This window comes from Papaver somniferum, chromosome 7 (assembly GCF_003573695.1).
Source record: "Papaver somniferum cultivar HN1 chromosome 7, ASM357369v1, whole genome shotgun sequence".
Taxonomy (NCBI): Eukaryota; Viridiplantae; Streptophyta; class Magnoliopsida; order Ranunculales; family Papaveraceae; genus Papaver; species Papaver somniferum.
Window position 1 is genome coordinate 185813612 of NC_039364.1, and position 26152 is coordinate 185839763.

General features: G+C 38.5%; 2 protein-coding genes across 2 annotated transcripts; both read left to right on the forward strand.

Annotated features, from left to right (window-relative positions):
• The first annotated feature begins 1071 nt into the window (after nt 1-1071).
• LOC113295688 lies at nt 1072-8470 on the forward strand. The gene is made up of 4 exons (XM_026544015.1): nt 1072-2489; nt 2721-3063; nt 7990-8229; nt 8435-8470. Exons 1-4 carry the CDS (start codon nt 1072-1074, stop codon nt 8468-8470), a joined length of 2037 nt encoding a protein of 678 aa, XP_026399800.1.
• Nucleotides 8471-19421: 10951 nt separating this feature from the next.
• LOC113299170 (eukaryotic translation initiation factor 3 subunit J-A-like) lies at nt 19422-24412 on the forward strand. Its single transcript, XM_026548138.1, has 8 exons — nt 19422-19555; nt 20064-20125; nt 20575-20643; nt 21680-21801; nt 22583-22719; nt 23219-23366; nt 23622-23781; nt 24114-24412. Exons 3-8 carry the CDS (start codon nt 20631-20633, stop codon nt 24203-24205), a joined length of 672 nt encoding a protein of 223 aa, XP_026403923.1. The 5' UTR covers nt 19422-19555; nt 20064-20125; nt 20575-20630; the 3' UTR covers nt 24206-24412.
• The last annotated feature ends 1740 nt before the right edge of the window (nt 24413-26152 follow it).

Below are 26152 nucleotides of genomic sequence, written 5' to 3' on the forward strand. Positions count from 1 at the left end.
TCGTCAAGGAAAGATCGTACGGAAGCCTACTACAACGACGAGCCACGAGAGGAAGTACCAGATGCTCCACGACAGCTGCAGGACGGTACCATTTCCACAACTGATGAGCTCGAAGTGGTCAACATCGGGGATGAGGAATATCCTAGGCCTATCTCCATCAGTTAGACCTTGTCTGCGGAGGAACACACGATACTTTTGCAGCTTCTCAAGGAATACCGGGACATATTTTCCTAGACGTATGAAGAAATTCCAGATTTATATTGGCCACCCATCATCTACATGTCATACCCGGATCCAAGCCGGTTGCAGTTCAGACACGAGGAAAATGGACAGATCAGGTGATGTATGGATTTCAGAGACTTGACCAGATTCCCCCCCAAAAACGATTCTCCTCTACCTAACATCGACATGTTAGCAGATGCAACCAGCGGACACGACATGTTCTCCTCCATGGATGGATGTAGCGGCTACAACCAGATCAGGATATACGAACATGACGAAAGTAAGATAGCCTTTCGAACCCCCCTTGGAAATTTCTACTATACCGTGATGCCATTCGGTTTAAAGAACGCCGGTGCAACATATCAACATGCTATGAAGGCAATCTTCCACGACATGATGCATAAACAAGTATAAGACTACGTAGATGATATTGTGGTCAAGTCAAGAGATCGAGCAGACCACACTGGAGTTTTACGGTAAGTGTTTGATAGGTGTCGAGAATACAAATTGAAGATGAACCCTTTGAAATGCGCTTTCGGTGTCTCTTCAGGCAAATTTCTAGGATTCCAAGTAACTGCAGAAGGCATTAAGGTAGACCCGTCCAAGACTCAATCCATCCTCACGATGCCTCCTCCACGAACTGTGAAGGAACTCCAAAGCTTCATGGGTAAGGTGAACTACATTCGACTTTTTATACCTGGTCCGGCCCAACTTATCGCCTCATTCACCCCCTTGCTGAAGAAAGGAGCCAGCTTCGTCTGGACCGCAACCCAACATGAAGCGTTTCGAAAGATTCAACGAATACTGTCATCTCCATCCATCATGAAGTCTCCCGTCCAAGGGAAGACGATGTGTCTCTACACCGCCTTCAGTGATACTGCCGTCGGGGCTTTGCTCGCTCAAGAGAACGACGAGGGAATCGAACGTCCCATATACTACTTCTGCCGAATATTAAGAGATGCTGAACTCAGATATCCCAAGAAGGAGAAAGAATGTTTATCTCTAATCCATTCAATTCAGAAGTTTAGGCATTACCTACTGTCCAACAAGGTGGTACTCGTATCTAAATCTGATCCTGCAAAGTTTTTACTTTCAAAACCAGTCCTGACGGGAAGGACATCCAAGTGGCTTCTCCAAATGTCAGAGCTGGACATAACATGTGCATTGCCTAGAGCTATCAAGGGGCAAGCAGTCGCAGACTTACTAGCAGCATTCCCTGGAGAAGGCACCACAGGGCTACACGAGGATCTTCTTGGAGAATTTCCAGACATCTCTGTTGTCGAGGAAGAAGTGTGGTTGTTGTATTTTGACGTCTCCTCCACCCCTAGCAATAACATCGGAGGAGCGGGCGTGGTCTTAGTATCCCCAACTGGGGAAGTATTCTCACACTCCTTCAAGCTGGACTTCCAATGCACCAACAACTCAGCGGAGTATAAAGCCTTCCTCATAGTGTTGTCAATATCCAAGCAAGCAGGAGTCACACGTCTGGAGATAAGAGGTGACTCCAAGTTACTGGTGAACCAGATGAATGGAGTATACGCATTGAAGGAAGTAATAATAGCTCCATACATGTCAGAAGCAAAAAGGTTACTAAACTACTTTGCCGATGCAACCATAATCCATGTTGGTCGCAGAAACAACAAACACGTCGATTGTCTAGCCACAGTGGCGTCCAAATTGAAGTTCGAAGGTTTAGAAGAAACCCTGACAGTAAAGAGGAGAACCATAGAATCAACATGGCTGTCAAAATACAAAGACACCAAGATTTGCGATTGGCGAACTCCGATCATTCAGGAGCTCAACAACTCACTTTTCCAAGGAAAGGTCAATCTCAAAACCCTGCAGAACTTCTTCATGCTTCATGGTATGTTATATCATCGAAACCCGCATGGTTCCCTATCGAGATGTCTTGGGGATGATGAAGCACAACTACAGCTTAACCACGTTCACAATGAAATTTGTGGACAATCACTGGTGGTAACGCTTTACCGACGACTTCAACTCCTGGGCTATTACTGGCCAGAGATGGAGGCTCAATCCCGACTGCTTCAGAAGTCCTGCTCAAATTGTCAAGCACCGCCACACCAATTGGAGGTTTTTAGTGTGGACCACACTGGGGACTGGAGAGAGCCGTACATTAGCTATCTCCGCGACGGGGCAACTCCTGCTAGTCAAAAGGATGCTGTAAAGATAAAGCAAAAGGCCAAGCGGTTCATATTCCACGCAGGGATCTTATACCGCAAGAGCTTCGGAGGTGATCTATTGAGGTGCATAGCTGGGACAGAAATATCGGTTATGCTGAAGGAAACGCACGAAGGGGAACATCAAGGGAAGAGGAAACTGTTTCTCCAGATACATGAGAAATACTATTGGCCAACCATGGAGGACGATGCAGCTGCTTTTGTTCAAAACTGCCACAAATGTCAAATTCATGGGAACCTTGTTCACGCGCCTTCCACCCCTTTACACTCTATAAGCAGTCCATGGCCATTTTACAGTTGGGTACTGGACATTATCAGAAAAATCAATCCGCCATCATCGAAGCAGCATGAATATATCATAACCGCAACAGAATACTTCACTAAATGGGTGGAGGCCATTCCTCTGCGAGGAACTACAAAAGCAACAATTGCGGCTTTCATTAAAGAGTATATCATTTGCCGTTTTTGTGTGCCTAAGCACATTATCACTGATAATGGCACTCCCTTCGTCAACAAACAGGTACGAGAGTTACCTGAAGAATTTGGAATTAAGCAGGTCTTCTCCACTGTCTACTACCCTCAAGGAAACAGACAAGCTGAGAGTACCAACAAGACGTTGATCCGGATTATCAGTCGAACAGTACATGAAAATCCTAGAGAATGGAACGACCAGTTACCAATGGCGCTATGGGCATACCGGACGTCACCCATAAGCTCCATTGGAGTTTCTCCATACTCACTTGTTTACAGTGCAGACGCAATTCTCCCAGCAGAGATCAAAATCCCATCAGTCAGGATTGCAGCAGCAACCTGGGTCCACTGGAACGAGGCTGAAGCATCTAACTTCAGAGTAGCTGAGTTAGACATTCTGGATTTCAGAAGAAGCAAAGCAGAGGAACGCATTCAGGTGTACAGGAATAGAATTTTCAGGGCGTATAACAAAACTGTGAAACCACGTGTTTTCAAAGTGGGAGATTTGGTCTTGAAGACGGCCAAGCACATCCAGCAAGACATGTCTGCACCAAAATTATCACCGAAATGGGAAGGTCCTTATACAATCACTAAGGCTTACAGTACCGACAACTACAAGATCATCAAGGTGGACGGGGGAAAGTTAGAAGAAGTCATCAACGAAAAATGGCTCAAGGCATATCATTCTTGATCATTGTCCGCTTCTGTCTCATGACACAACAATACAAGCATTTATTTTCATTACACGTTCGAATTATCAATTTTGCATTAATGAAAAAACCCATTTTCACCAATCAAAAGCCAATGCAATTTATTCCACAAAGATGTTCAGAAATCTTCTTGACATGAACATCATTAACAATAAGAGAATACAGCTGAATGCGACTTAGAAGAGGCCATCCAGCAGGTTATAGTTCCTTGAGAGCATCATATTCAACCTAGCTTGATATCTCTCTGTCCTATTCTTCAAGTTCTGTACTGCCTGCTCCACCTTCTCCGATTCAGCGGACATAGCCTTTTCTTCTTCCAAGATAGCCTTCGCAGCAGGAACTACGTTCGCAAGGATGCCGACTCGATCAACCTTGATGATGTCAAGACGCTGCCGTAGACAACCCACATTGAATCCCATCGATTCACAGGTAGACACCATGTTCTCCCACTCTTCAAATTTTGATTCGGCAACGTTACGGATGGAGATACCTTCCATCTCGGCAATCAGGGGAAGAAGGCAGTTCACCGTAGTAACCAAAGCAGATGCACAGTGTTGAACTACATTCCTGGTTGCAATATGGCCATACCTCTTCCATATTTTTGTGTATAAAGGCACAAACTCCTTCCGCACCAAGAATCCGCCGATGGTTCGATAGCTGGAAGACGGACATTTCATGTGAATATCGAATGGAAGACTTGCGTTGGGATATTCGTAAGACGAGATACCCAAATCTGCATCATCGAGGTCAGCAGGGGTGGTTGTGTTTGAATTTGAAGGAAGAGGACTGGTCAAATCATCATCATCAACCTGTCACACATGGGCGTCTCTGCAAAAAAGGGGGAGAACGAAATGGTACAGCCTTCCGGCGAGCACGAACAGGAGAGTCATCGTAAAGCTGTTCATCTTGAACCTCAGATGGGCGTGCGCGTTTAACAGAAGATCCTGGGTGATACGAAGAAAATGATCTGCTGTTGTTCGACATGTTGAAGAGATAGAGTTTCTGCAAAAAAAAGCCTATCAATGAATGGCGGTTTTAAACCCCGCATACATGTTGAAGAAAACCCTAAGAAAGACCGAATCAGCTACAACAGAGCTTATCCTGAGGTCTCAACGCCGACCAAGTCGTGCTTTTCTCCCAAACCCTAGTTTGACCAGCTCCACCTGGCGATGTTTATGCGGTAAATATGTATTTACTCTAGCTTGGTCATTTTAGTATACAAATTTGTCACCATCTCGTGCCTACCCCATAATAGTGCAACCATTATGTGCTAGGCAGGGGACTTAATGTTGATGGTGGATTTTCATTTAAGGCTAAAATTGTAAAAAGCCAAAAAAATTATGCGCTGACATCCTGCAAAGGATAGATCCACTGATAAGTGATGAATACTTCTCCACTTTACTAATTCATCCAGGTTGGAGCATGTAGCAACAATCTCTTATACCCTGTGAATTTATAGCGTTATCAATCAACACATGACTAGCCTTGTATTTCCTGTTCCGTTGAACTCTCATTATTAGTGCGGCATGACGACTGAGTGTTGCTCTCAGCAGAGTAACATGAATCTCCAAACGTTGATAATGAGGTATGCACGAAATACTCGTATAGGCTACATCTCTCGGTGTGTTATACTATCCCGATTAAACATATTTGAATCTGGACTGTCCATATCAGTCTCAGAAACAATCACTACCACACAAGTCGGCCGCACGATTTTACCAGCCTAAACGATCCTCAACAGGAGCAGTCTACTACATTAATGACCACCAGCAGGCCCACTTATGCCCTGGTCGGTCAAATACCTACCATGCCTCCCAAACTACCACCGAACACCAGCCTGAAGTTGGATATCCAGACTGGTATGGAGCAGCTTGGAGGAATCGTACAAACAAAGGCCGCCTATGGAAGTCTCAAGTTCATCACGTCCGTCCAACTTCACCGGCGTGGATCAGCCCAAAGCCGGTCGAACAAGCGCTGTGGTGTACACCGGCGGACCTTCTTCCTACCTGCATGGCCGACTCTTCCTTAACCTGACCAGATTGCAATATACGTTTGTTCGAAGTTGTGTCAGCGTGAAGAATTGAGGGTCGCAGGAAATTCCACTAAAGGTACCAAATTGATCACGACCATCCAATTTCACCGGCATGACTGGATGGCTTAGATCGGACCCATAGCCACCAGGCAGGTATTGGCGTGTTCATCACCGGCCCAACGTGGGCCCCACATGGTCGGCCTTCCCAAAAGAGAAGAGTGGCTTGCCAATTCGTCCAGCCAAAGCAGTGTGGACGTGAAACCCTAATTAGGGTTTGCGGCACATCACATGTGTCACAAATCAGTCTCAACCATCCATCTTCGCAGGCATAGATGGAGGGTGTAGATGTAGATTCAAAGGGCCCAGAGCATGTCAAGACAATCACCATGGGCCCGCCTACATACATGATTAATCGGTAAAGACCAACTATGGTTGGTCGTCTCGATTCGTGCACCCAAACTAGGCATGGCCACCCGTTTTCAACTGCAAATCGATCTCGACCACTCAACTTTGCCGGACAAATTGAGTGGCTTAGATCACATCTTCACGGGACAGTAAGGTATGGACGTGTACACTGGCCTGCCGACTGCGCGCCTGACTGATCGGCAAAAGACCGACCATGGTTGGTCATCTCGAAACGCGCGCCCGAAGTAGGCTCGACGTGCGGTCTTCAATTCCTTTGCGGCATGGGATTTCTGTCGCAAATCAATCTCAGCCGCTCCTCTTTGCCAGAAAAATTGAGTGTCTTAGATCGCATCTCCATGGCACAGGGAGGTACAAACACCTACACCAGCATGTCGTCTACACGCATGCCCAATCGGCCCTGCCAAAAACGTGTCCCATGCTTGGATTCGACCAAGCTAAAGGTTGGTGTTCGAGGACCTCCTAAACCCTAATACGACGGTCGCAGATGTGGGTCGCAAGCCATCTCGTCCGTCCAACTTCACCAGCTTGGATGGATAGCCTAAGACAGGAGTTAGGCGTCCACCAATCTTCCACATAAAGTGATCGGACAAGTCAGGACTTACCTGTACAACCTCCAAATGATCACTCGAAGATGGCTGGACGTGATGCTATTTTAAGATGCTTAATCCGCGACTTACTCCGTTAAGCCTTAAAACAGCGATGCTTCACACATGCTGAATATATTCGATGCATTACCTGCATAAAATACACACGATACTTTACAAGTATCGACTTCCTAAATAACTTAGTTATTTAATCTAGCATCACATGCTACTTTTTGTGGGTCCCACGATCCACACATTCAAGACATCAAACATGTCACAAACTGGGGGATACTTACTGGGGTATTGGTCTAGCGGTTTACAGCGTGCAGCGCACAACGCGCCATCACAAGAACGTGTCAGGAAGACATGGACGGTTAGTGATGATGGGAGAAGTGGGCAAGACTGATCGTGTGACACTAACACACGCAACTCCATTACTCCATCACTCCACTTTCTCCACTTCCCATGAGAGACGTGGGTTAGGCTCAATGACTTGTATAAATAGGTTCTCCTCCCTATTTCCAAGACAGAACAAGACAACAGAAACCAAGTGTTGATACAATCGTATCCAAACACCAGAACTGATAGCTTACATTCTGCAAGCCAGTTCAGCTTTCTGATACAAGTCATACACATCCAACACATTCACAATCTCAACACCTTCTTCGCTTCCCTCCCTAAGATCAACCCCATCTCCTTCACTTTGTGACCGAAGCAAGTCTGGAACGACCATTTCTTGGTTTAGGCCAGAATTGTACAGATTGATTTCTCGAATCACAAGCACTCCCGTGCAGTGCATTTGTTTAGGGTTTAGATTCATTTCTCATTCACACACCCCAAATTACCAAAATCGGCAGAAATAATTTTCACCCATAAACATTGAGACACATTCATCAAATCTTAACAACCTTCGTGTTGAAACAGAGAACATTGCTGCATCTATTCACCTTGCCCAACAACAGTCGATCTCCTTAACTAAGGAAAACACTGTAGTGAGAAATTCTTCTATATCACGGGATGGTTCTCAATGTGAGTTGCTTTTCATAAAGAAAAACTTATCAAAGGAAGTTCTTGCAGAAAATAAACGGCAGGCTTCCAAGCGGGACATGGGTTTAAAACAGATGCCTTTCAACAATTCTCTTCCAAGAAATTGTTCCTTCTGTGGGAAAAGGAATCATAGTGCTAAACATTGTTTTGATAGGAAGAAACAGATCTCTTATATTCGAAATCTTCTTCTATTTACCGTCAACCAAGTTAATCATCTGACGGCATCAACAATGGATTTCACTCCCACAGAGAACCAGAACTCTCATAAAAAGATTTTTAATGATCACTCATATCAGAATCTTTACATGGATCGTGTTTATTCTCATGGTGCAAACTACACCAAAAAAACACAGCTTCCCAGTGTCTATGAGAACATGACTGGTAGATCTAAGTCCGGAAGGTGGAGACCTATCTCAGTAAATCCTCTAGAACCAATCTCTAGAGGTCCTAGACTTAGTTATCAAAAAGATCAATTTGATGGACTCTCAAAAAGGGCCGTAAAAACTTGCTATGGAGTTGAAAACAGTCAAAAAGAGGTAAGAAATACAAAAGTCAGACTGTCAGGTGGTATTCCCAAGAAGTCTCTCAACACTCATGGTGAGATTATATCTCATCCTACCACCTAACTTTAGGTAGTGTCATCCATGTGTCTAACTTGAGAGTCACAAGGATGTTTGTTTATGAGATGCTCAAGTCTTAGGTCGATTACCATCTGTTCTAAGTATGATTTTTGTTTTACAGGTTGAGATTTATGTTTATTATTCTCTCTGTATCTAATGTATCTTTTTTTTGTTCTTTCTATTCTGGTTAGATATTGAGCCCAGTTTGAAAGAGACATTGTGAAAAACAATATGTATTTACTCTAGGGTCCTTCTTGATCTTCTGGTATCCGTTTCGAGCTCACGAACGTCCAACTCTTCTATAGGAAACTCTAGGGTTTTCACCTAAAGGTGTTTCTCTCTTAATTGATAACACATATATACTTCTAGTATGTGTTTATCCCCTTCCCAGATAATTATTTTTATGGGAACCTCTGTTGAGCCTCAAGAAGTGAACACTGTGATGGAAGAAGACTTCAAAGGATGTGATTCAGCTCAAGATCTGATCCTGAAAAAGATGCTTGAAAGAAAAGAGTATAACTCTTGGATAGGAGAATCTGTCAAGGATTTAATTCTCGTTCAGAATGAAGTAAAGAATGAGCTTGCTAACCTTCAATGCAGATAAACCAGCTTATTGATGGACAAGCAAAGATTCTTGATAATCAAAACATCCTGATCAGGAACCAGAAGAAAGTCATCCTTGATTGCGTCAAAGCCATACAGCTTGCCCGCATCGTTGACCTAAAAACTAATGTTCTAACTCATGAACATGGTGTTTCTACGGTCAAGAAAATCAAGGATAACAGTGATACTTTTTATGATGGATCATTTCAAAGGTATGAAATCATCAAAGAAAATTGATTTTCTTCTTTTCTAGGAAACTTCTTAAGAGAATTTTTATTCTTGTTTTTGTTTAAGAAGGATAACTAGGGTTTGGAATAGCCATTATTGTGAGTACACATAGCTATGTACAACGTTCTCATCTTGCAATGTTTTTAGATTTATTTATTTAAATTCTAAAGTTATTTGGAAGATGATGTTTGCAGTATTAATCTTTATGGTTTTATATATTGCAATATGTTATGGGATATGTGTGTTTGCGTCCGTGAACTATTATTGTCCCATACGATGTCAAAAGTTATCTCTTTCATATGTCGATATGCATGTATTGATACAAGATCGATGAACTTTTGACAAACAAAAGTTAAGCCTATTATGTCAATTCCTTGATGGAAGATAGGTTAAAATCTTTTGTTTACAAAGATTATATCTATTATATGTCGTTATGCAAATAGTGATGAAAATAGAATGAATCTTTGTATATTCTGCAGTATTGATCTTCCCTGATCCATATTTTATGTATATACTGTTGGCTCCATAAGTTTACTTATGTGAGCATTTCCAACTAAACAAATCATAGATTCGTTTGTGATTAATTTGGTTGTGTATTCCGATTAAATTAATCATGGGTTCTCTTGTGATTAGTTTGATTGAGAAATTTTGGATACAAAAATCATTTCCTTATGGTTTTTGGTGTCCAAAGAAATCCTTCTTTTCTTATAAAAGTAAGGTCGCTCTTGTTGTTCTTTCGGGAATGACATCAAATGGGGGAGAGTTCTTTTGAACTTGTGCTTAATTTCCATATCTTTGTGGGGAGTGTGGCTGTGGAATATTTTAGGGGTTGTCTTGTATCTTTATAAACTCCTTGATGAATGCATTTAACTTCGGCTTTATGATTTCATCTAAATAAGTTGATGTGTACTTTTCTTTGGTCTTAAAGAATCTCCGTGGAAATTTCATTAGAATCTCATTTTCGTACCTTTGCCAATTTTATTGACAAAAAGGGGGAGCATTAATATGTAATTCACACTACAAATACATATGGTTTACGGATCATTATGTAAGGGGGAGTGGTTTTCATGTTGAGATGAAAGTATTGACTAAGGGGGAGTGATACATATCACCATAGTATTGTTGTCGAGGTTGCGATATAAGAACTTTGGTACTGTGTAATAATAATATGACACTGTATAACAATGATCTAGAGCTTTTGTTTTCTCATTGTTATGGCTACAGATCTTCAACAACTATGATGCTGAATTGAACATCTATGGAATCATGGAAATACTTGGAAAAGACGAAGTTTTCGAGTAATGTTGAAGCACCAAGGAGATCAAGCATGTAGACGAGAAGCTACAAAGTTTTATTTATTTTGTAATCCATATGTATTGATAGTTTTGCCACTAAAATTGACAAAGGGGGAGATTGTTAGAGCATTGCTCGGTCGAACTCGCATGCCTTGCTATCTCAAGCATGTTTGTCAAGTTTAGTTGTCAAAACTATATGTCTTGATTTCTAGACTACTTATAGCTAAGTCTCGGTTTATGACAGTTTAGTGTAGTTGAGCTCCAGACTCCATGGCGATCATCTTACAAAGACGAAGAACTACTCAAGGAACCAGTGAAACTTCATCCGACCAAAAATGTATGTGGAGAATTGAACTTATCTATCACTCAAAAGTCTATCTACTCTATCTCCTACTCTTGAGACAAAGTCGTATAAGTATGATAGTTTTCATACATACACATTTGCTATTTCGAGCCGAGTTTACTCGCCTATATTTTTCTCGAAATATGTGTTGGTAAGCTTTCGCTTTAACCACTTTTCATGTTAACCCGTGAAGAAAGTCATGATGACGTTTCAATCTTGAAAATAACTTTGATGACGATACTTATGATTAACGACTGTTATAACATTATAGAAGAATGTTTCAATGATTGAAATGTAGAGTTGAAATTACATAACCAACTATGGATATAAGCATATATAGTGTGTTCGCACATTAATGTATAAATCCATGTGCTGGAAACCAAGTGTGTGCATATGTGTGCGTACGGTATTGGTGAAGGAGACAGGTTGGGTACGCGTACCAGCGGAAGTTTTCGAACCGAAAATTTCTGCTGAGTTTGTAAGTTTGCAAACTGTTAAACCGAACTTAGGTACGCATACCCGTATGCATACCCATGGAATTTTTCGACCGAAAATTTCTGCTGAGTTTCTAAACTCAAATCCGGTAGCTATGGTACACGTACGCGTACCCAAGCTGGTTATATTTCTCAAATCGGAAGATCATGAACTTAAACAATAAAATCAATAAGGAATGCAATCTTTGCAAACCGTGGCTATATTGTTCACGAATTGATTCAAGTGAATCAAACCGATTTTGTTTTAATTGTGTCTATTCATAAAGACCTAAGCAATTGAACAACTCTTCAACTAGTTCTTATGAGTCATTTGAACTAGTTATGTGAAAAAGATGAATATGGTTAGTATGGAAGTGCTCATATGGCTAACCATTGGTAACTATTTGTGAACCAACTAAGTGTACACGTTTAGGTACGATTACTCAAACCTAAATGAAATACATTTCATTTGTGTGTGACAAGCTAAGTTTCGATCTAACGGTTGAAAGATATTATCTTGGTTAAATCAGGTTTTTCATCTAACGATGAATATTGAATGCTTTGTTACCAAGGTAACTTGGATTGCAAACCCTGATTTGAAAACTATATAAATGAGACGTCTAGCAACTGGAGAAACTAATCCCTACACCTCTTGTGTGATACTAGTTGGTTTTGCTAGAGTCGATTCTCCTTTAACCTTAGGTTTCTTCTCGAGACCCTGTAGGTTAACGACTGAAAGACTTCATTGGGATTGTGAAGCCAGACGAAACTACTTCTGTTGTAGTTGAGCGATCTGATCTTGCCATTTTATAGCGTACGAGTTCAATTGAATAATTGACTTGGGATTATATCTCCGATAGGGCAAGATAAAAAGAAATCACAAACATCTTCGTCTCATCGTTTGTGATTCCACAATATCTAGTTTCGCTACCATACGATTTAGATTATTGTGAGGTGATTGATAATTCTAGGTTGTTCTTCGGAAATATAAGTCCGGGTTATCAATTGGTTCCTGTTCACCTTGATGTCATCAAAAGACGGAACAAAACTCTTAGGTTTATCTGTGGGAGACAGATTTATCTATCATCGTAGACTTTTCTGTGTGATACAGATTTTTTTATTAAAGTCTTCGACTTTGGGTCGTAGCAACTCTTGGTTGTGGGTGAGATCAGCTAAGGGAATCAAGTGCGTAGTTTCCTGCTAGGATCGGAGACGTAAGGAGCGCAACTGTACCTTGAATCAGTGTGATATTTATTAGGGTTCAACTACAATCCATACCGAAGTTAGTTTGTAATAGGCTAGTGTTTGTAGCGGCTTAATACAGTGTGGTGTTCAATCTGGACTAGGTCCCGGAGTTTTTATGCATTTGCGGTTTCCTCGTTAACAAAATTTCTGGTGTCTGTGTTATTTCTATTCCGCATTATATTTTGTTATATAATTGAAATATCACAGGTTGTGCATTAAGATCAATCAATTAGAATATCCAACCTTTGGTTGTTGATTTAAATTGATTGACACTTGGATATTGGTATTTGGTACCATCCAAGTTTATTTATTTAGTATTTGATAAAGACTCGCAGATTTCCATTTGCTTGAGTATAGACCAAATCGAGAGATTGAGATATTAACTCTTTGATATACTTTTATCTAGATTGATTCTGACTATCTAGTTGATTCTCTAGAAAGTATATTGGAGTTAGTCCATACAGATTGATAATCGAAATATTGGGTGAGGTTGTTAGACCCCCGCTTTTTCAACCTCATCTAGATTCGAACACCAAATTGTATTAAACCGCTACAAAATACAAGTCTACTATTAGAATTCGGACCGGAATGTACTTGAGACCGAGTTAACCCTTCGGGCAATTCATTTGCAGTCGTGTTCCTTACGTCTCTTTAACCTCGCAAGATTCTACATACTTGATTCCCTTAAATGAAGTCTTATACATCCTAGTTGTTTCAACATCAGTGAATACTTTTGATACCTACATGCCTCTAACAGACAAGCCTATTTGATTTTCCTTTTGATATGTTATAGTCTAGGTTTGGAAATCTGTTTGCAGTAGACGAAGTCCAGTAAAATTTACGGATCCGAACACGTACACTCTTATCAAGTAGAAGTCTCTATCACTAACCACCTCTCAAAAACAATCCAAAAAAAATCAAAGAAGAGTTTAGATATCAATCTTAATGAATCACAAAGTCTGAGACGAAGAGAACCTTGTGATTTCTATCTATCTTGTTCTTGATCGAAAGTTCATGAACTTTAACAACCAGTAGAACAAGATCCGGATATAAGAACTATCAGATAAAAATATAGTCTAACCGGTCTACAAGATTCTTAAGTGAAGTCTTGAAAATCATAACCTATAATCAGTTCCGTAAAGAAACCTAGGTTATAAAGACTACTCTAGCTTTTCAACTAGGTTATATAGTAAGGGTATGCAAACTGAGTTTGCAAACCTTTCCCAACTTCTGAATTCAGATGTAAACGGTATGCAAATTGGGCTTGTAAACCTCTATAGTTCATGGAAGTTAGACTGGCTAGATGGTGCATACTGAGTATGAGTACCTTGCACAAAGCAGTTCTATAACTTTCATAATAAAATTTGAGACATTCCCAATAGCCCTATACATTATGCACTGTTTGCTTGGGCAATGTCCAAAGGATAAAATTGAACAAAAATAGTTTGTCAAGATAAATTGTTCTGACTAAGATTGCTAGGATCTGTTAACATCCATTACTTGAATCATATTTCGATAGTTTAACCAAGGCAAGCTTGAAATAGCAATTTCACCTTTGCAATATTAAATCTACTATAATCATATGACAACATCTCATTAGATATAGTGGTACATACGATGAGTAGATTATAAATCAAGATATACTTTTGTGCATCTGACGTTGATAACAAGCTTGAGATAGAAAAACTTGCGAGTTCGACTGGGCGATGCTCTAACAGGTTTCCCCATCTTCGATAGCCTCCCTAGTAACAATATTATCTTCGATGTTATTTCGAACAATCTCATTGTCATAATTTTCCGCTAATATATATTCACTGTGATAAGCAATTTCATTCAAAACAAATGTATAAGGCTTCGCTTGCTCTTCCATTTTGTTGACAAAAAAATAAAGTTGGACGTTGGCTAAAATATGAAAGTTTTAATTTAAAAAAAATTCCTATACAGTTAGCAATCATCACAATATATAGTAAAGACTCCACCTTACTGTATTCAAACATTTCCAATCAAAACTTCGGATTTTTTTTTATAAATATTTCGATATCATACCTTTGTAATCATATCTATGGATAATAAATGATATATGACAAGTAAACAACTAATAATGGATTCTTCACTATGTTATACAGTTGGTATACAAGTATATCATAATAGAGAGGGAGTCCAATACTACACTGCACATAATTCGGTGCATATACAAAAAAAATTTAGGTGCAAAAGTTTTATCAATGGGGCTAATGATGCAACTCTAATTGGTAAAGAATATAATATGTAAAAGACTAATTTTTACAACAAGATTGACATACCAAAACTTGTGATTTTGACCGAGCGATGCTCTAAAAAATACAATGAAGCTACCTTAACAAAAAAGTGCCAAAGTAGTTGCATTCGATCAATCAAGGATGTTGATGTATATTATTGAACACCGAAGGATATGATTTTTAAAAACATAGAATTACGAAATAGATGTGTACTTAGAAGATACACATCAATATGCTTGTTTACTCGTAAGTTACACATGCATGTGGCTTTTGTACTCAGCATTTATGCACTTATATGACTTGTTTATTCAGAAGGTACACATGCATATTTTTGTTATCTTCATCGACGCTAGAAACAGGGACATCACATAGAGCTACTTGCGATTGTTAAACAATGAAGCCTACTCAATGACTGAGATTAGTTCATAAAATCAAGCTTCATATAAAAGTTAATCTACAACATGTACTTGCAATTTGATATCTTAAATTTTAATTATAAGATAAATTGGTTAAGGACGGATGACCACTTATCTTCTTATGTTGGTTGTGGATTTAAAGCTAGCCTATTCATAGTTGCTCACCCAAGTGTCCAAAAAAAGTGATAAATCAGCCTTTAATTAACTTAGAAGTTATGTAAATCACAAACAATCTAATTTTTTTGCGGAAGGATAGCTCTTCGATAGCTGCATTTTCAGTCATCTCGTAAGGATATTTACTAGGTCCTACAAGTAACTTTTTGAATTAAATCCTACATCCTTTTAATATAGAAGACATAGGCATGAATTTATAGCGTATATCAATAACCACATGATAGATTCAAGAAGCTCTAAAAATGCATAGACATGTTGGTAAGCTAATGTAGCTCCTAAAAGAAGATAAAATTCATAGTTTGAAGATTAAAATTAAAGGTGATTGGATCGCATCCATTCATAGATAAATTTTGCATATTAGGTATTTTAAGTTGAGTCACGAAAGTTTACATTCATGTATAAGCATTATAACTTGAATTTAAGCAATTATGGGTATGCAAATATCTGTTTGTGTTGCTTGTAACAATAGTTGCTCAAAGTTATACAATATTTCTTGTGTTGCAGGTTAGATCAGTACTCGCAATAGGATATACTAGTTGTTTAGAAAGTTTACTAACCAATTGAAGATCACAAACAACACAACATTGTAAAGCTTCATGGGATAAAGATAAAACTATTAAACTCCAGGTGTGATGAAGTTCAATACTGAATCGCAGCATACCATATATTAAGCTCTCAACAGGAAGCTATAAGGATAAAAAAAATAATTCAAGCTTGTAGTGCGCAAATATAGATCAATCATGCGAGATTATGCTCATGTTTTTAGAAACATCAAACTATGCTTAACATGCTAAATCTCGCAAGATTTAAAATGTTTTAATCGCATATTGCATCATTTTTGACTTAGAGTATTCATGCAAGATAGATAGGATCTAAGATATTTTAAAGAAATAATAAATATTTATCTATGACGTGATTCATTATGTTTCCAAAGATGTTGATGAGATTATCAGTTGTTTTCTTCAGCTTGTATGTATTCAGTGTGAATCGACGTTGCCATCACCAATGGATGTTCTATTGAGAACATAAACTAATAATGAAATTGGAAAAGAAATTCTTGATTAGATACATGATCAGTTCTTGAGACAAATGGTCAATAACAACAACCACAAGATATGAGTTCAAAATTGTTCAAAATAAAAGAAAATAAAATTCAATTAAAATCGATGGGTAATAAAAATAACACACTGATTTTTAATCTGAAGACTGATTATCAATTAGAATTAAGGATATATATCGAAATTCGATCAAGAACTCTGGAAAAATTTGGCAATTTCTTTTTCGAAAATTTTATCTCAAAGGCGAGGCTAACATGAGATTATAATAAATCTAAGCTGTAACTGTAAGTATATCAAAAAATTACTGCTTAAATCATAGTTTTAGAAGTCTCTAAGTCGCAAAATAAGTTTTCAGAATTTTCAATTCTAAATCTGTATCTTAATAATTTCAACGGAATTTAAAGTGAAGCAAATTATCTTTTGAGTCATTTCCATCAGATTCTGTAACTTAATATTGTTGACATAATTCAAAGTAATAAGGAGAAGCAAATTATCTTTCAAGTCGTTTATTGATGATTCTCATAGACTATGTCCATAAGTTCATTTGTTGATGATTCTCATATACTTTTCACTTCGATTTTGAATCAATCTTCCACAATAGGTACCGCGAGAGACGAAGTTAGGTTTTAGGATCTGTAGATGATGAATTTTGGACCAAGGGTAAAATTGTCATTTTATAACCAAAAATAAAATCGTCATTTTGCATCCAAGGGAAAAATTATAAATTTACAAAACTGACCAACCTAATACGAGTATTCAAGCCCATGTGTACGAACAACTCATCCAAGACGAAACTCAAAACTCCATCTAGAAAGAGGTTCAAGATGAAGTTCAACTTCCAAACAAGAGGATCTTGCCTAAAGATAAAGGTGTCATCCCAAGAGGAAAGGCTCAGTCATCCTAAAGTGATAATATCACTATGAGGTGAAAAACTCGCCTACTCCAAGGCGAAGGGCGAAGAGCCTCCGATCCTAGACGAGGAGCTTATTTTTTCCACTCAGGGGCTTAATTGCTCTCTCACGACCGACCCGACCCGACCTCTTACTCAACCCAAATATTCTGATACGTCGCCCGGGTCTCTCCACAAACCGAGACTTTCTAACATCATCCCGAGTCTTGGGAGGTTATGTACTCTGAAACCTCACCATGTGTGCTAAACCTCTGCCACAATGCCTCTTCCAGCCCGTCTTTCCCATCGCGCTTCTTCAGGCCCGACCATGCTTCATCTTCCATAGACGAATAACCGTACTTTTCCCTTCATAGACCAAGGGCCTTGCCTCTGCTCTTCGCACGATGGAAGACCATGCTAATTTGATACTCAAACTTAAAGTTTGCATTCCCCATATGATTATACAAGGAAGGACTTGACTAGCTTCCATGACCAGACAAGCAACATCAGGCCTTAGCCTCTCTATAAAGCTAGCCACGACTCTGCTCATCTATAGATAGATGGTCATCTAGGCCAACACTTGACCACTATTAGGCCATAATTCCTATTCATGACCGACCTTGACCTAAGTCTCTTCACAGAATCGGTTCCACACTTCTTTCCTCCTAAAGAAAATGTCACAACTAGGTCATAGTCGACCTTTTCTAAGCATTTTCTCTCCTCATAACATACACAGCTGCAATAAACCTATCAAATCTCTCATACGACTCATGATGGTCTTTCTATGCAAACATGTGTATTTCTCCATATAAAGTTATGACAACTCCGGAGAATACTAATACGTCATATGATACCTCACATATAAAGGATGATTACGTCACAGATGGGGGGATATACTTAGGGTTTTGGTATCGCGGTTTATGGAACGTGTGAGTATCAACCTACTCACACATAAAGAGAACATTCATCCATAAGGAGTCAGCTGCAGAGGATTGACTTTATCCTTAATATATCCTTGGCTATTCTTAAGATTAAGGTGTAAGTGCTTATCTTAACTCCCCGGTCTTATCTCACCCATTAGATATTAGTGTTTTGTAGAGTTATAAATAGACCAACTCTCGACCATTCTAAACACAACAAAAATATACTAGCTTTGTACATAATCTTTATCAGAGCCTATTCGTTTGTAACTCTCTGCAACTAAGAACTCTGATCTCATCTCTTGCAGCTGCCCTCTCTAGGCTAATTTTACCTTTCTATCTACGACTAAGCAGCCTTGAATAACCATTTTCTTGGCTTAGGCAAGGATTTCCGTAATCAGCTTCCCATCCTCACGTCTATCTAACCTTTTCTTATTTTTTTTCTTATCTGCAAGATCAAATTATTATCATAAAGATGATCCCGCTCCCTAATTATGGGTTTTCTTTCAGTGAACTGGAAAGAGAAAAAAAGAAATAGAGACATAAACATAAATGAAAAATGAAAATAACTAATATAGTGTTTCGCTTGTATTTATTAGGGGTACTTCTTCGATTATAAAAGTTAAAATATGTAAATAAAGTTTCGGAGTAGGTCTGAAGGTTTAGTCTTATGGCCTCCCAATCTAGCATCTAAATTGGAAGGCCACGTCAGCTAGAATAACCCTCTAAATCTCATGAGAATTCTAATATAGCGTCTAGATGCGCTGAACCATTCTCCGTGGCCGCGTTGAATGGAACAACGCAACCATCTCAGCCATCGGATCAAAAAATAAATCAATCTCGCTGAACCATTATGCGAAAAGTAGAATTTTGGTTGCGCTGAATGAAACAACGCAACTATCTCGCTATTAGTTCACATGCGAGATATATCTGGAAAGAGTAATATTGAAGAATAGACAACGCTTTGAGAAGAAATTGCATTGTTTTTTTGTCTAATCTAGAAGTCAAATCTAGTCCACAAGACTTAGCCTAACCAAATATTTTTTATTTTTTATTTTGGAAAATATGGAGCTAGGGGCCGTGGGGCGTTTCAGATGGATCATCGAAGGATCGCCCCGGTACAGTGAGTCGAATCGAGTGTTTGGGAAAAGAAAATCGGAATCCAGCTAAGATAGCCGGTTTGTCACGTTGATGTTCTCATTTTAGGGATCAGTCTCGTTCTCTACTGCATGCCTTCAGTTTAAGTGTTTAGAAATACGCCAGTCCTCTTCACGGCGGCTCGCTGTAAAAACCCTACTCAAATCCGCGGTGGTTTTGCTCATTTTCATTTCTTTATACAGGTAATCTCTTCGAATCATGTTAGTACTTCTTAAAAACTCTTAATCTGTTATATTTTGGATTGGTAAATTACTGATTTAGATAGAGGATTAGAAATCTTGGTTGAGCAAATGTAATAAAGCTCGATTCTTTCTTAATCTATAATCTCAGTAAATATTACTCGATTTCAGATTTGAGGAAGAACAAGTAATCTAGGGCTAGATTTTTCTTTGTTTCTGGTACATTTCTAGTTCTATGTGTTTCTCTTCTATTACTTTACTTTTCCTTCTTTAATGAGATATTGTTAAAGATGTAAGCTTTCAGTTTTCATGCTTTTATCTCCCGAATTCAGTGTAATTGATTGTCTAATCCGTAAAATTTCTTGTTGCACTTCTCTCACAGTGGAGAAATTGGAAATATTATTGCTGGGCATTTTTTTTTTGATGTAGTTGGCCCGTAATGAAAGTTGTCTGGTTAATTGTTATTAACAGAGAAATAATATGTTTCTGGTCATAATCTTATGTTCTGCAGTTTAATTCTAGAGGCAGGCTGTGGTGGGAGTTCTGTTCCCCTTTTACTGTCTTCTGAAAGAGGTTCTGCTACAACCCTTGAGTCTTTCTATGCTTCCAAACTTTAGTCCAGGATTTTGTTATTTTACTATTTTGTTATTAGTGGGATATTATAGCTTAATTTCTCTAGTTCTAGATAGGTATTCTTTTTGTAGTGGCGTCAAATTTCTTACAGGGGGAAGTCTAAATCAAGCACCCAAGTCATTTGATGTCACTGTCGCTAAAGTGGACCTATGGGTGCCCCGCTCCTAAAACATGTTTCACCAGAAAATAAATTAAGTAGTCGAGTGAGTTATCTGCAGTGAGGAGTCGGTTTTTAAATGATTTGCTTTCCCTTTTTAAACTACTTAAAAAGTTTCAACTCATTGCTCAGCATATAGCTGTTCGTTGAAATTGATGAAACAATTTAGTGAAGATTGTACTTTTATTCCTTCTGCTTTAGATTTTTGACATGTTAACTTCTGCATGTGCAGGATTCTGTTTCTCTTTGGTATTTATCTCTGTACTAATTTTTGACGTGCAAACCAGGATGGAGGATTGGGGTAATACTTTATTTCATATTCAGTTAACCTATCAGTCGTATTCTCTCTTCTTCTTTTTTTTATTCCTATGTAATTCCTCGCACACGGTAAGTTCTTATCAATATTATGTGAATATGTTCTGAAAAAAAATTTCGCCAAAACATTCGGTAATGAAAGGACCTTCCAATATTTAGTCAGTAGCTCTTCAACTAACATAGATTTGTTAGTTGCATCTGCATATGCAACCATGCTTGGTTTATGTGGCTTACTTGATAAGTAGTCCATGGAAATTACATTGATGTCATGGAGCTGCTTACAGATAAAATGGTGGATTATATATTCGTCATGAAAAATAAAATAGAACCAAAAGAGTGGTGTCATTTAACAGTTCTATGTAGTTTCCTATCTCTGCAAGGACGAGGAATTGATGAAGAAAGGTTCAACGTTTTCTTATGTTTTCCTATATATAAATAATGGATAGGATCTATGTAATATGATCTCACCCTAGATTAGTAGTTGATCTATTGAATTGTCAGTGTCATGACATTCACTTTGAGTCATTGAAATCCTTAAAAATATTCTTGTACTGTTAGAATGTATTATGGTACTAGGGTTTATGCCTTGATTTGACATCCTTTACACTATACTTGGTCAAGGGTGCTCCTTTTTCTATTTTGTTTGCTCTTAAGCTTCAACGTCTGAGTCAGTATACTGTTAACACTTATATGCAGCCACACATCCAAACTAAAACTAGAGGTTGTGACAGGGGTTGCTTTTCAGTCTTGGTCAAGGAAGCTTGTAAGACAAATAAAAAGCTGTTCATAACATGTATCATTAAGCACTGTTTTACTGTAGGATCAGTATGTGGGATATAAGTTTGATGTTCTTTTGGAATAACAAACCATTACCTGACATACATTTATCTAATACATGTTGCTCATACGATCCATAATATATAATATTCTCATTTTGGTCTGGACATGTGATTTATACTTACCTAAGTATATATATCCTTTCGGCTTTTCAAATGTAAAGAACTGTTTGTAATCTCTTTCAGAGGAAGAGGCAGTAGTTGCACCAATCCTTAAAAAAGAAGAACCTAAAAATAATTGGGATGACGAAGATTTAGAAGATGATGAAGTGAAGGAATCTTGGGAAGATGATGATGAACCTGCTCCGGTACTTCTCTTCGCTGTTATTATTCACTGTTGACTGAGTACTATTTTGGAAATTTCGTTTTTGGTAACTTGCAGATTTTTACTGAACATTTCATGAAGGTTAAATTTACACCTTGTGAAACCTACATTCATCTAATTTAGCCAATTAGATCTGTTAGTGGTTTTCTGCTAACATGTATTATCTGCTTGTCTTCTACTTGAGTGTGACGGAGGCTCTTGTTTCCACTCATCACTATCTCATGGTTTTTGAAATCGCACAAATATAATTAAATAAGCATAGGCGAGGATCTCCTTGAATTTGCTCTTTCTGTAGTTTTAATTGCTGGTAGAGTGCTATAGTCCCATCTATCATAGTAGAAGTAGAAAAATGACACTTTATAAACCTCAACATAGTTGGTCAGCCACCTTTTAATATAAAGAAGTATACTAGACTTGGTATTTGATACAATTTGAGCTAATTAATGGCTAAATATCTGATGGATACAGAAAATAGAACTGTGAAGTGGGCCTTGTAGCTGAGCCCTGAGTATTTTCTGTTCAATCCAACTAACATGGTGTAGTATTACTATTAAATGTACATCTGTGCGCTGACTGCAATATCACAAAATTCTCATCATTGTGGGTGTTGGAACCTGCATCAAAGTTTGCAGGAGTCGTTAATTTAATAAAGCAAGCAGTGAATTCCCAGCTAATCTTCTTTAGTAAGAGGACTGTGTACAGTGACTAACTCTCTTATAAATTTGTCTCAGCATTTTTACTATGTTGCTACGTCCTGTAATCAGGTAGTTGCACCACAACCTCCTGCAGAGAAAGTTCCCAAGAAATCTGTGACTAAAGTGAGTGAAAATAAAGGAACAACATCCAAAGTAGAAACCCAAGAAGTCTTGGATCCTGTTGCAGAGAAGCTTCGACAACAACGGTAACATAAATCATTTCCTCTTCAAATTCTATTGAAATCTGATTCAGGTTTATACCTGTAGGACACAATTGATTGATACATTGGATTCTCATGAAAGTGAGATCTCATACATCTTGCTCCAACACACAGCTGCTAAGTGGCAACAGATGAAATGACCAGTACTTCAGTTTTCATACTTGCTCTTTTAAATTAGCAATATGAGATTAAACCTATCATTCTTGATGCGTCAGCATATATATCCCATGAGCATCACCAAAAATATTAATGTGAGACTTTCAAGTTCAGTGAAATTGATATCCCACAAAGATTAGATATACCGACCTTGTGATTCAAGTTCACCAATTACTATTATAATAGGATTAACACTTTTGCCATGCCTTTTAAGTTGCCGAATTGTTTCCGAAAACGATTCTTTGTAAATAAATTTCTCATACATTTTTTATTTATTTTTTTGGGATCAAGGATTTCTATTTATAATGTTTGTGGTTCTCGCTTGCAGGCTTGTGGAAGAAGCTGATTATAAATCCACGAAGGAATTGTTCGGTAAGAAAGGCGAAGATAAGTCCATTGACACTTTCATTCCCAAATCTGAGAGCGATTTCTTGGAGTATGCAGAGCTTCTCTCTCATAAACTTCGTCCGCATGAGGTGAGTTGACTTGGTCTGTGTTTTCATTTCCATGCTGTTGCCTGTAGTTTTTCGTCTTTATCAGAGACCTGAAAGTTGAATCCAGTGAACTGCGAAGTGTTACATACTGTATAGGTTCCATATAGTGATGCATTGACTTCCATAAACATGAGAAACCATCTTTTTTGGGTCTCTTGTGGGCGTGCAGCATGCATGGAGTTATCAATTTTGATTGCGTAATTTAAACTGCTGGCTAAGGTTTTAATGTCGTTGCAGAAAAGCTTCCACTATATGGGCCTACTCAAGGCTGTAATGAGATTATCTTTGACGTCACTGAAAGCAGCTGATGCAAAAGAGGTGGCTTCTTCCATTACAGCGATTGCAAATGAAAAACTGAAGGCAGAGAAAGAAGCCAATGCTGGTAAAAAGAAAACAGGTACGCAATAGCTTGATTTTGTTGCTTTTACGAGGGGACAATGAAAAAGAAGAAAAATGATGGCAGATGCCCTATCATACTTATTAAAATGAAGTTGTCCCTTCTAGTGATCACTGGCAGCCTCTTAGTGGCACTTTGAGGTTACAAATGACATTCTTTTGTTTGAATGGTCCTAACTTCAGATGGATTACCTTGACAGTTTTTTCCGAGTTGGATTTTGTCAGAACTTGGGATTAGGGGATTTTGTTAGAACTTGGGAAAGTCCCAATTGGTATCTGCCCTCTTGCAACAGTTTATCTGATCAAAATCTGTATTCTTTCTTCTTTTCTCAGCTGCAAAGAAGAAGCAACTTCATGTTGGCAGACCAGATGATGAAGCCGTGGTGACTACGTATGATGCCCTTGACGATTATGATTTTATGTGAGTGCCTCCTAGTAATCCTAAACCTTTTCCCCTTGGTGTTATCAACTTTGTAGACTAGTCATCATGCACCGCTGACGTAAAAAGTAAAAAGGATATGACTAAATTGGTCTTTGTCCAATTTTCAAACGGGGAGACTGTTAATTGTTTGATTTGATTTGATGTGACATTCTTTGTTGAATAAGATGATATTTAGTTTCTCATTGCTCGAGTCCAAGTCTTACCTTGCCTGTTTGGATTTACTTGATCTACTTTTTGCCAACTCAATAATGCGCACAAACTCCACTAGACTTGCATCTTAGATTCCAAAATTGATAAGAGTGCTTTTGACTTGAAAAAAGCATTTCTAATGATCGTCAGACTAGGTTGGACATATTCCCCATATCCTGCTCGGCATTTGGTGGAAAAGGGGGGCATGTTCTCTCATGGCAGTGTTGGTTACTTGTTGAATATAGTTTGCAGGGTTTAAGACGACTGCGTAAATCAGAAATACTTCTTGCTGTTGGTCGGTCTGTCAATTGAGCAGGGTAGGCCGGGCTAAGTGAACAATCCTGGGCATTCGTCGGGCCTGCTTTAAACTGGGTAGCTGGGGCTGGGCTTGGCTGCTATATTGTAAAAAATGGTGTGGCCATAGCGATTAGCGAGTCATCGGTTGATTTATTTTATGAAAAAACTTACGGTGTGTTTGCTTGCAAAACTCGCAATTTCGAGGAATTTATAATTTCATGGGATTACAAATCCTGGGATTCATGCAAATTCCTTATGTGTTTGATAACTCGGTTTATTTTTTAGGATTCATGTAAATTCCTCATGTGTTTCATAACTCAGTTTATTTCTTAGGACTCATACAACTCAGTCGTTTAAAGTCCATGACATTGCCCACGTAACCTTGTTGTATATATTAAGTCCATGACAATGCCAACATAACCTTATTTTATATATTCCACTAGTGCTAAAAAAAACAACATACCGAGGGAAATATAAGTCCACCAGAACTCCTTGACATTCCACCAAAACTCTTTTGACCCACAAATTCAATTTTTAAGATTCTACATCCAAACCTACCATTAGAATAACCTAGCTTGATTGGAGTATGCCCATATTAATATGAGTATACCATGTTGAAGTAAAAGAAGCGACCCCTTAACCATGTTTTTTCAAAATGGCTAAATTGTCCCTGCAATGATTAACACTAATTTAATTGAAATGATTAGATTAGTTAAATTAGTTAGTTGATTTATATGAGTGGATTTGGAAATAATTGAGAGTAAGAAAGAGTATGAAGTAGTAGAGGAAGTTTTGGGGGGGAAAAGTTAGGGTTTTTGAGAAATTTGTGATATGAGTGAGATGAGTGATTCTAATCCTGATTTTGAAGTGGGGGAGGCTTCTAACTTTCCTCCTACAGATGAGTACTTGTATGATGATCTACCAAATCAATGATCAAATGGATTATATGCATGATCATCACTTTTATTTTCCTCAAACTCAAGATGGGTATGGAAGTGATGAATGTCTTGAGCCAAACGTAGAATCCAATGACCCAGAAGAAGAGAATGGAGCTGCAAGTAATCGGGTAGACAACTTACATGGTGAAGATTGTGATTTTTTCCATGGAAATGATCGATTTTGCCTTTTTTTTCCCACTTTTGTTGTCCAGTGTCGGCAAGGTCGACGATTTTCGATCATGCCGACTGTAAACGTCGGCGTGGTAAATAATACCAAATACTCCGACTTTTCATGACAGTGTTAAGTCGGCAAGGTCGAAAATTTGAACCCTGCCGACTGCCAGATTTTTTGCAACACAGGAGACGTTATTTGAAAATGTTTAAGCCGGCATTGTAGTGGATACGTCGACCCTGTCGACTATACTTTAGTCAGCATTGTCTTATTTTTCTACCATGCCGGCTGTATTTTAGTCGGTGTTGTTTTATGTATCGACCCTGCCGACTTT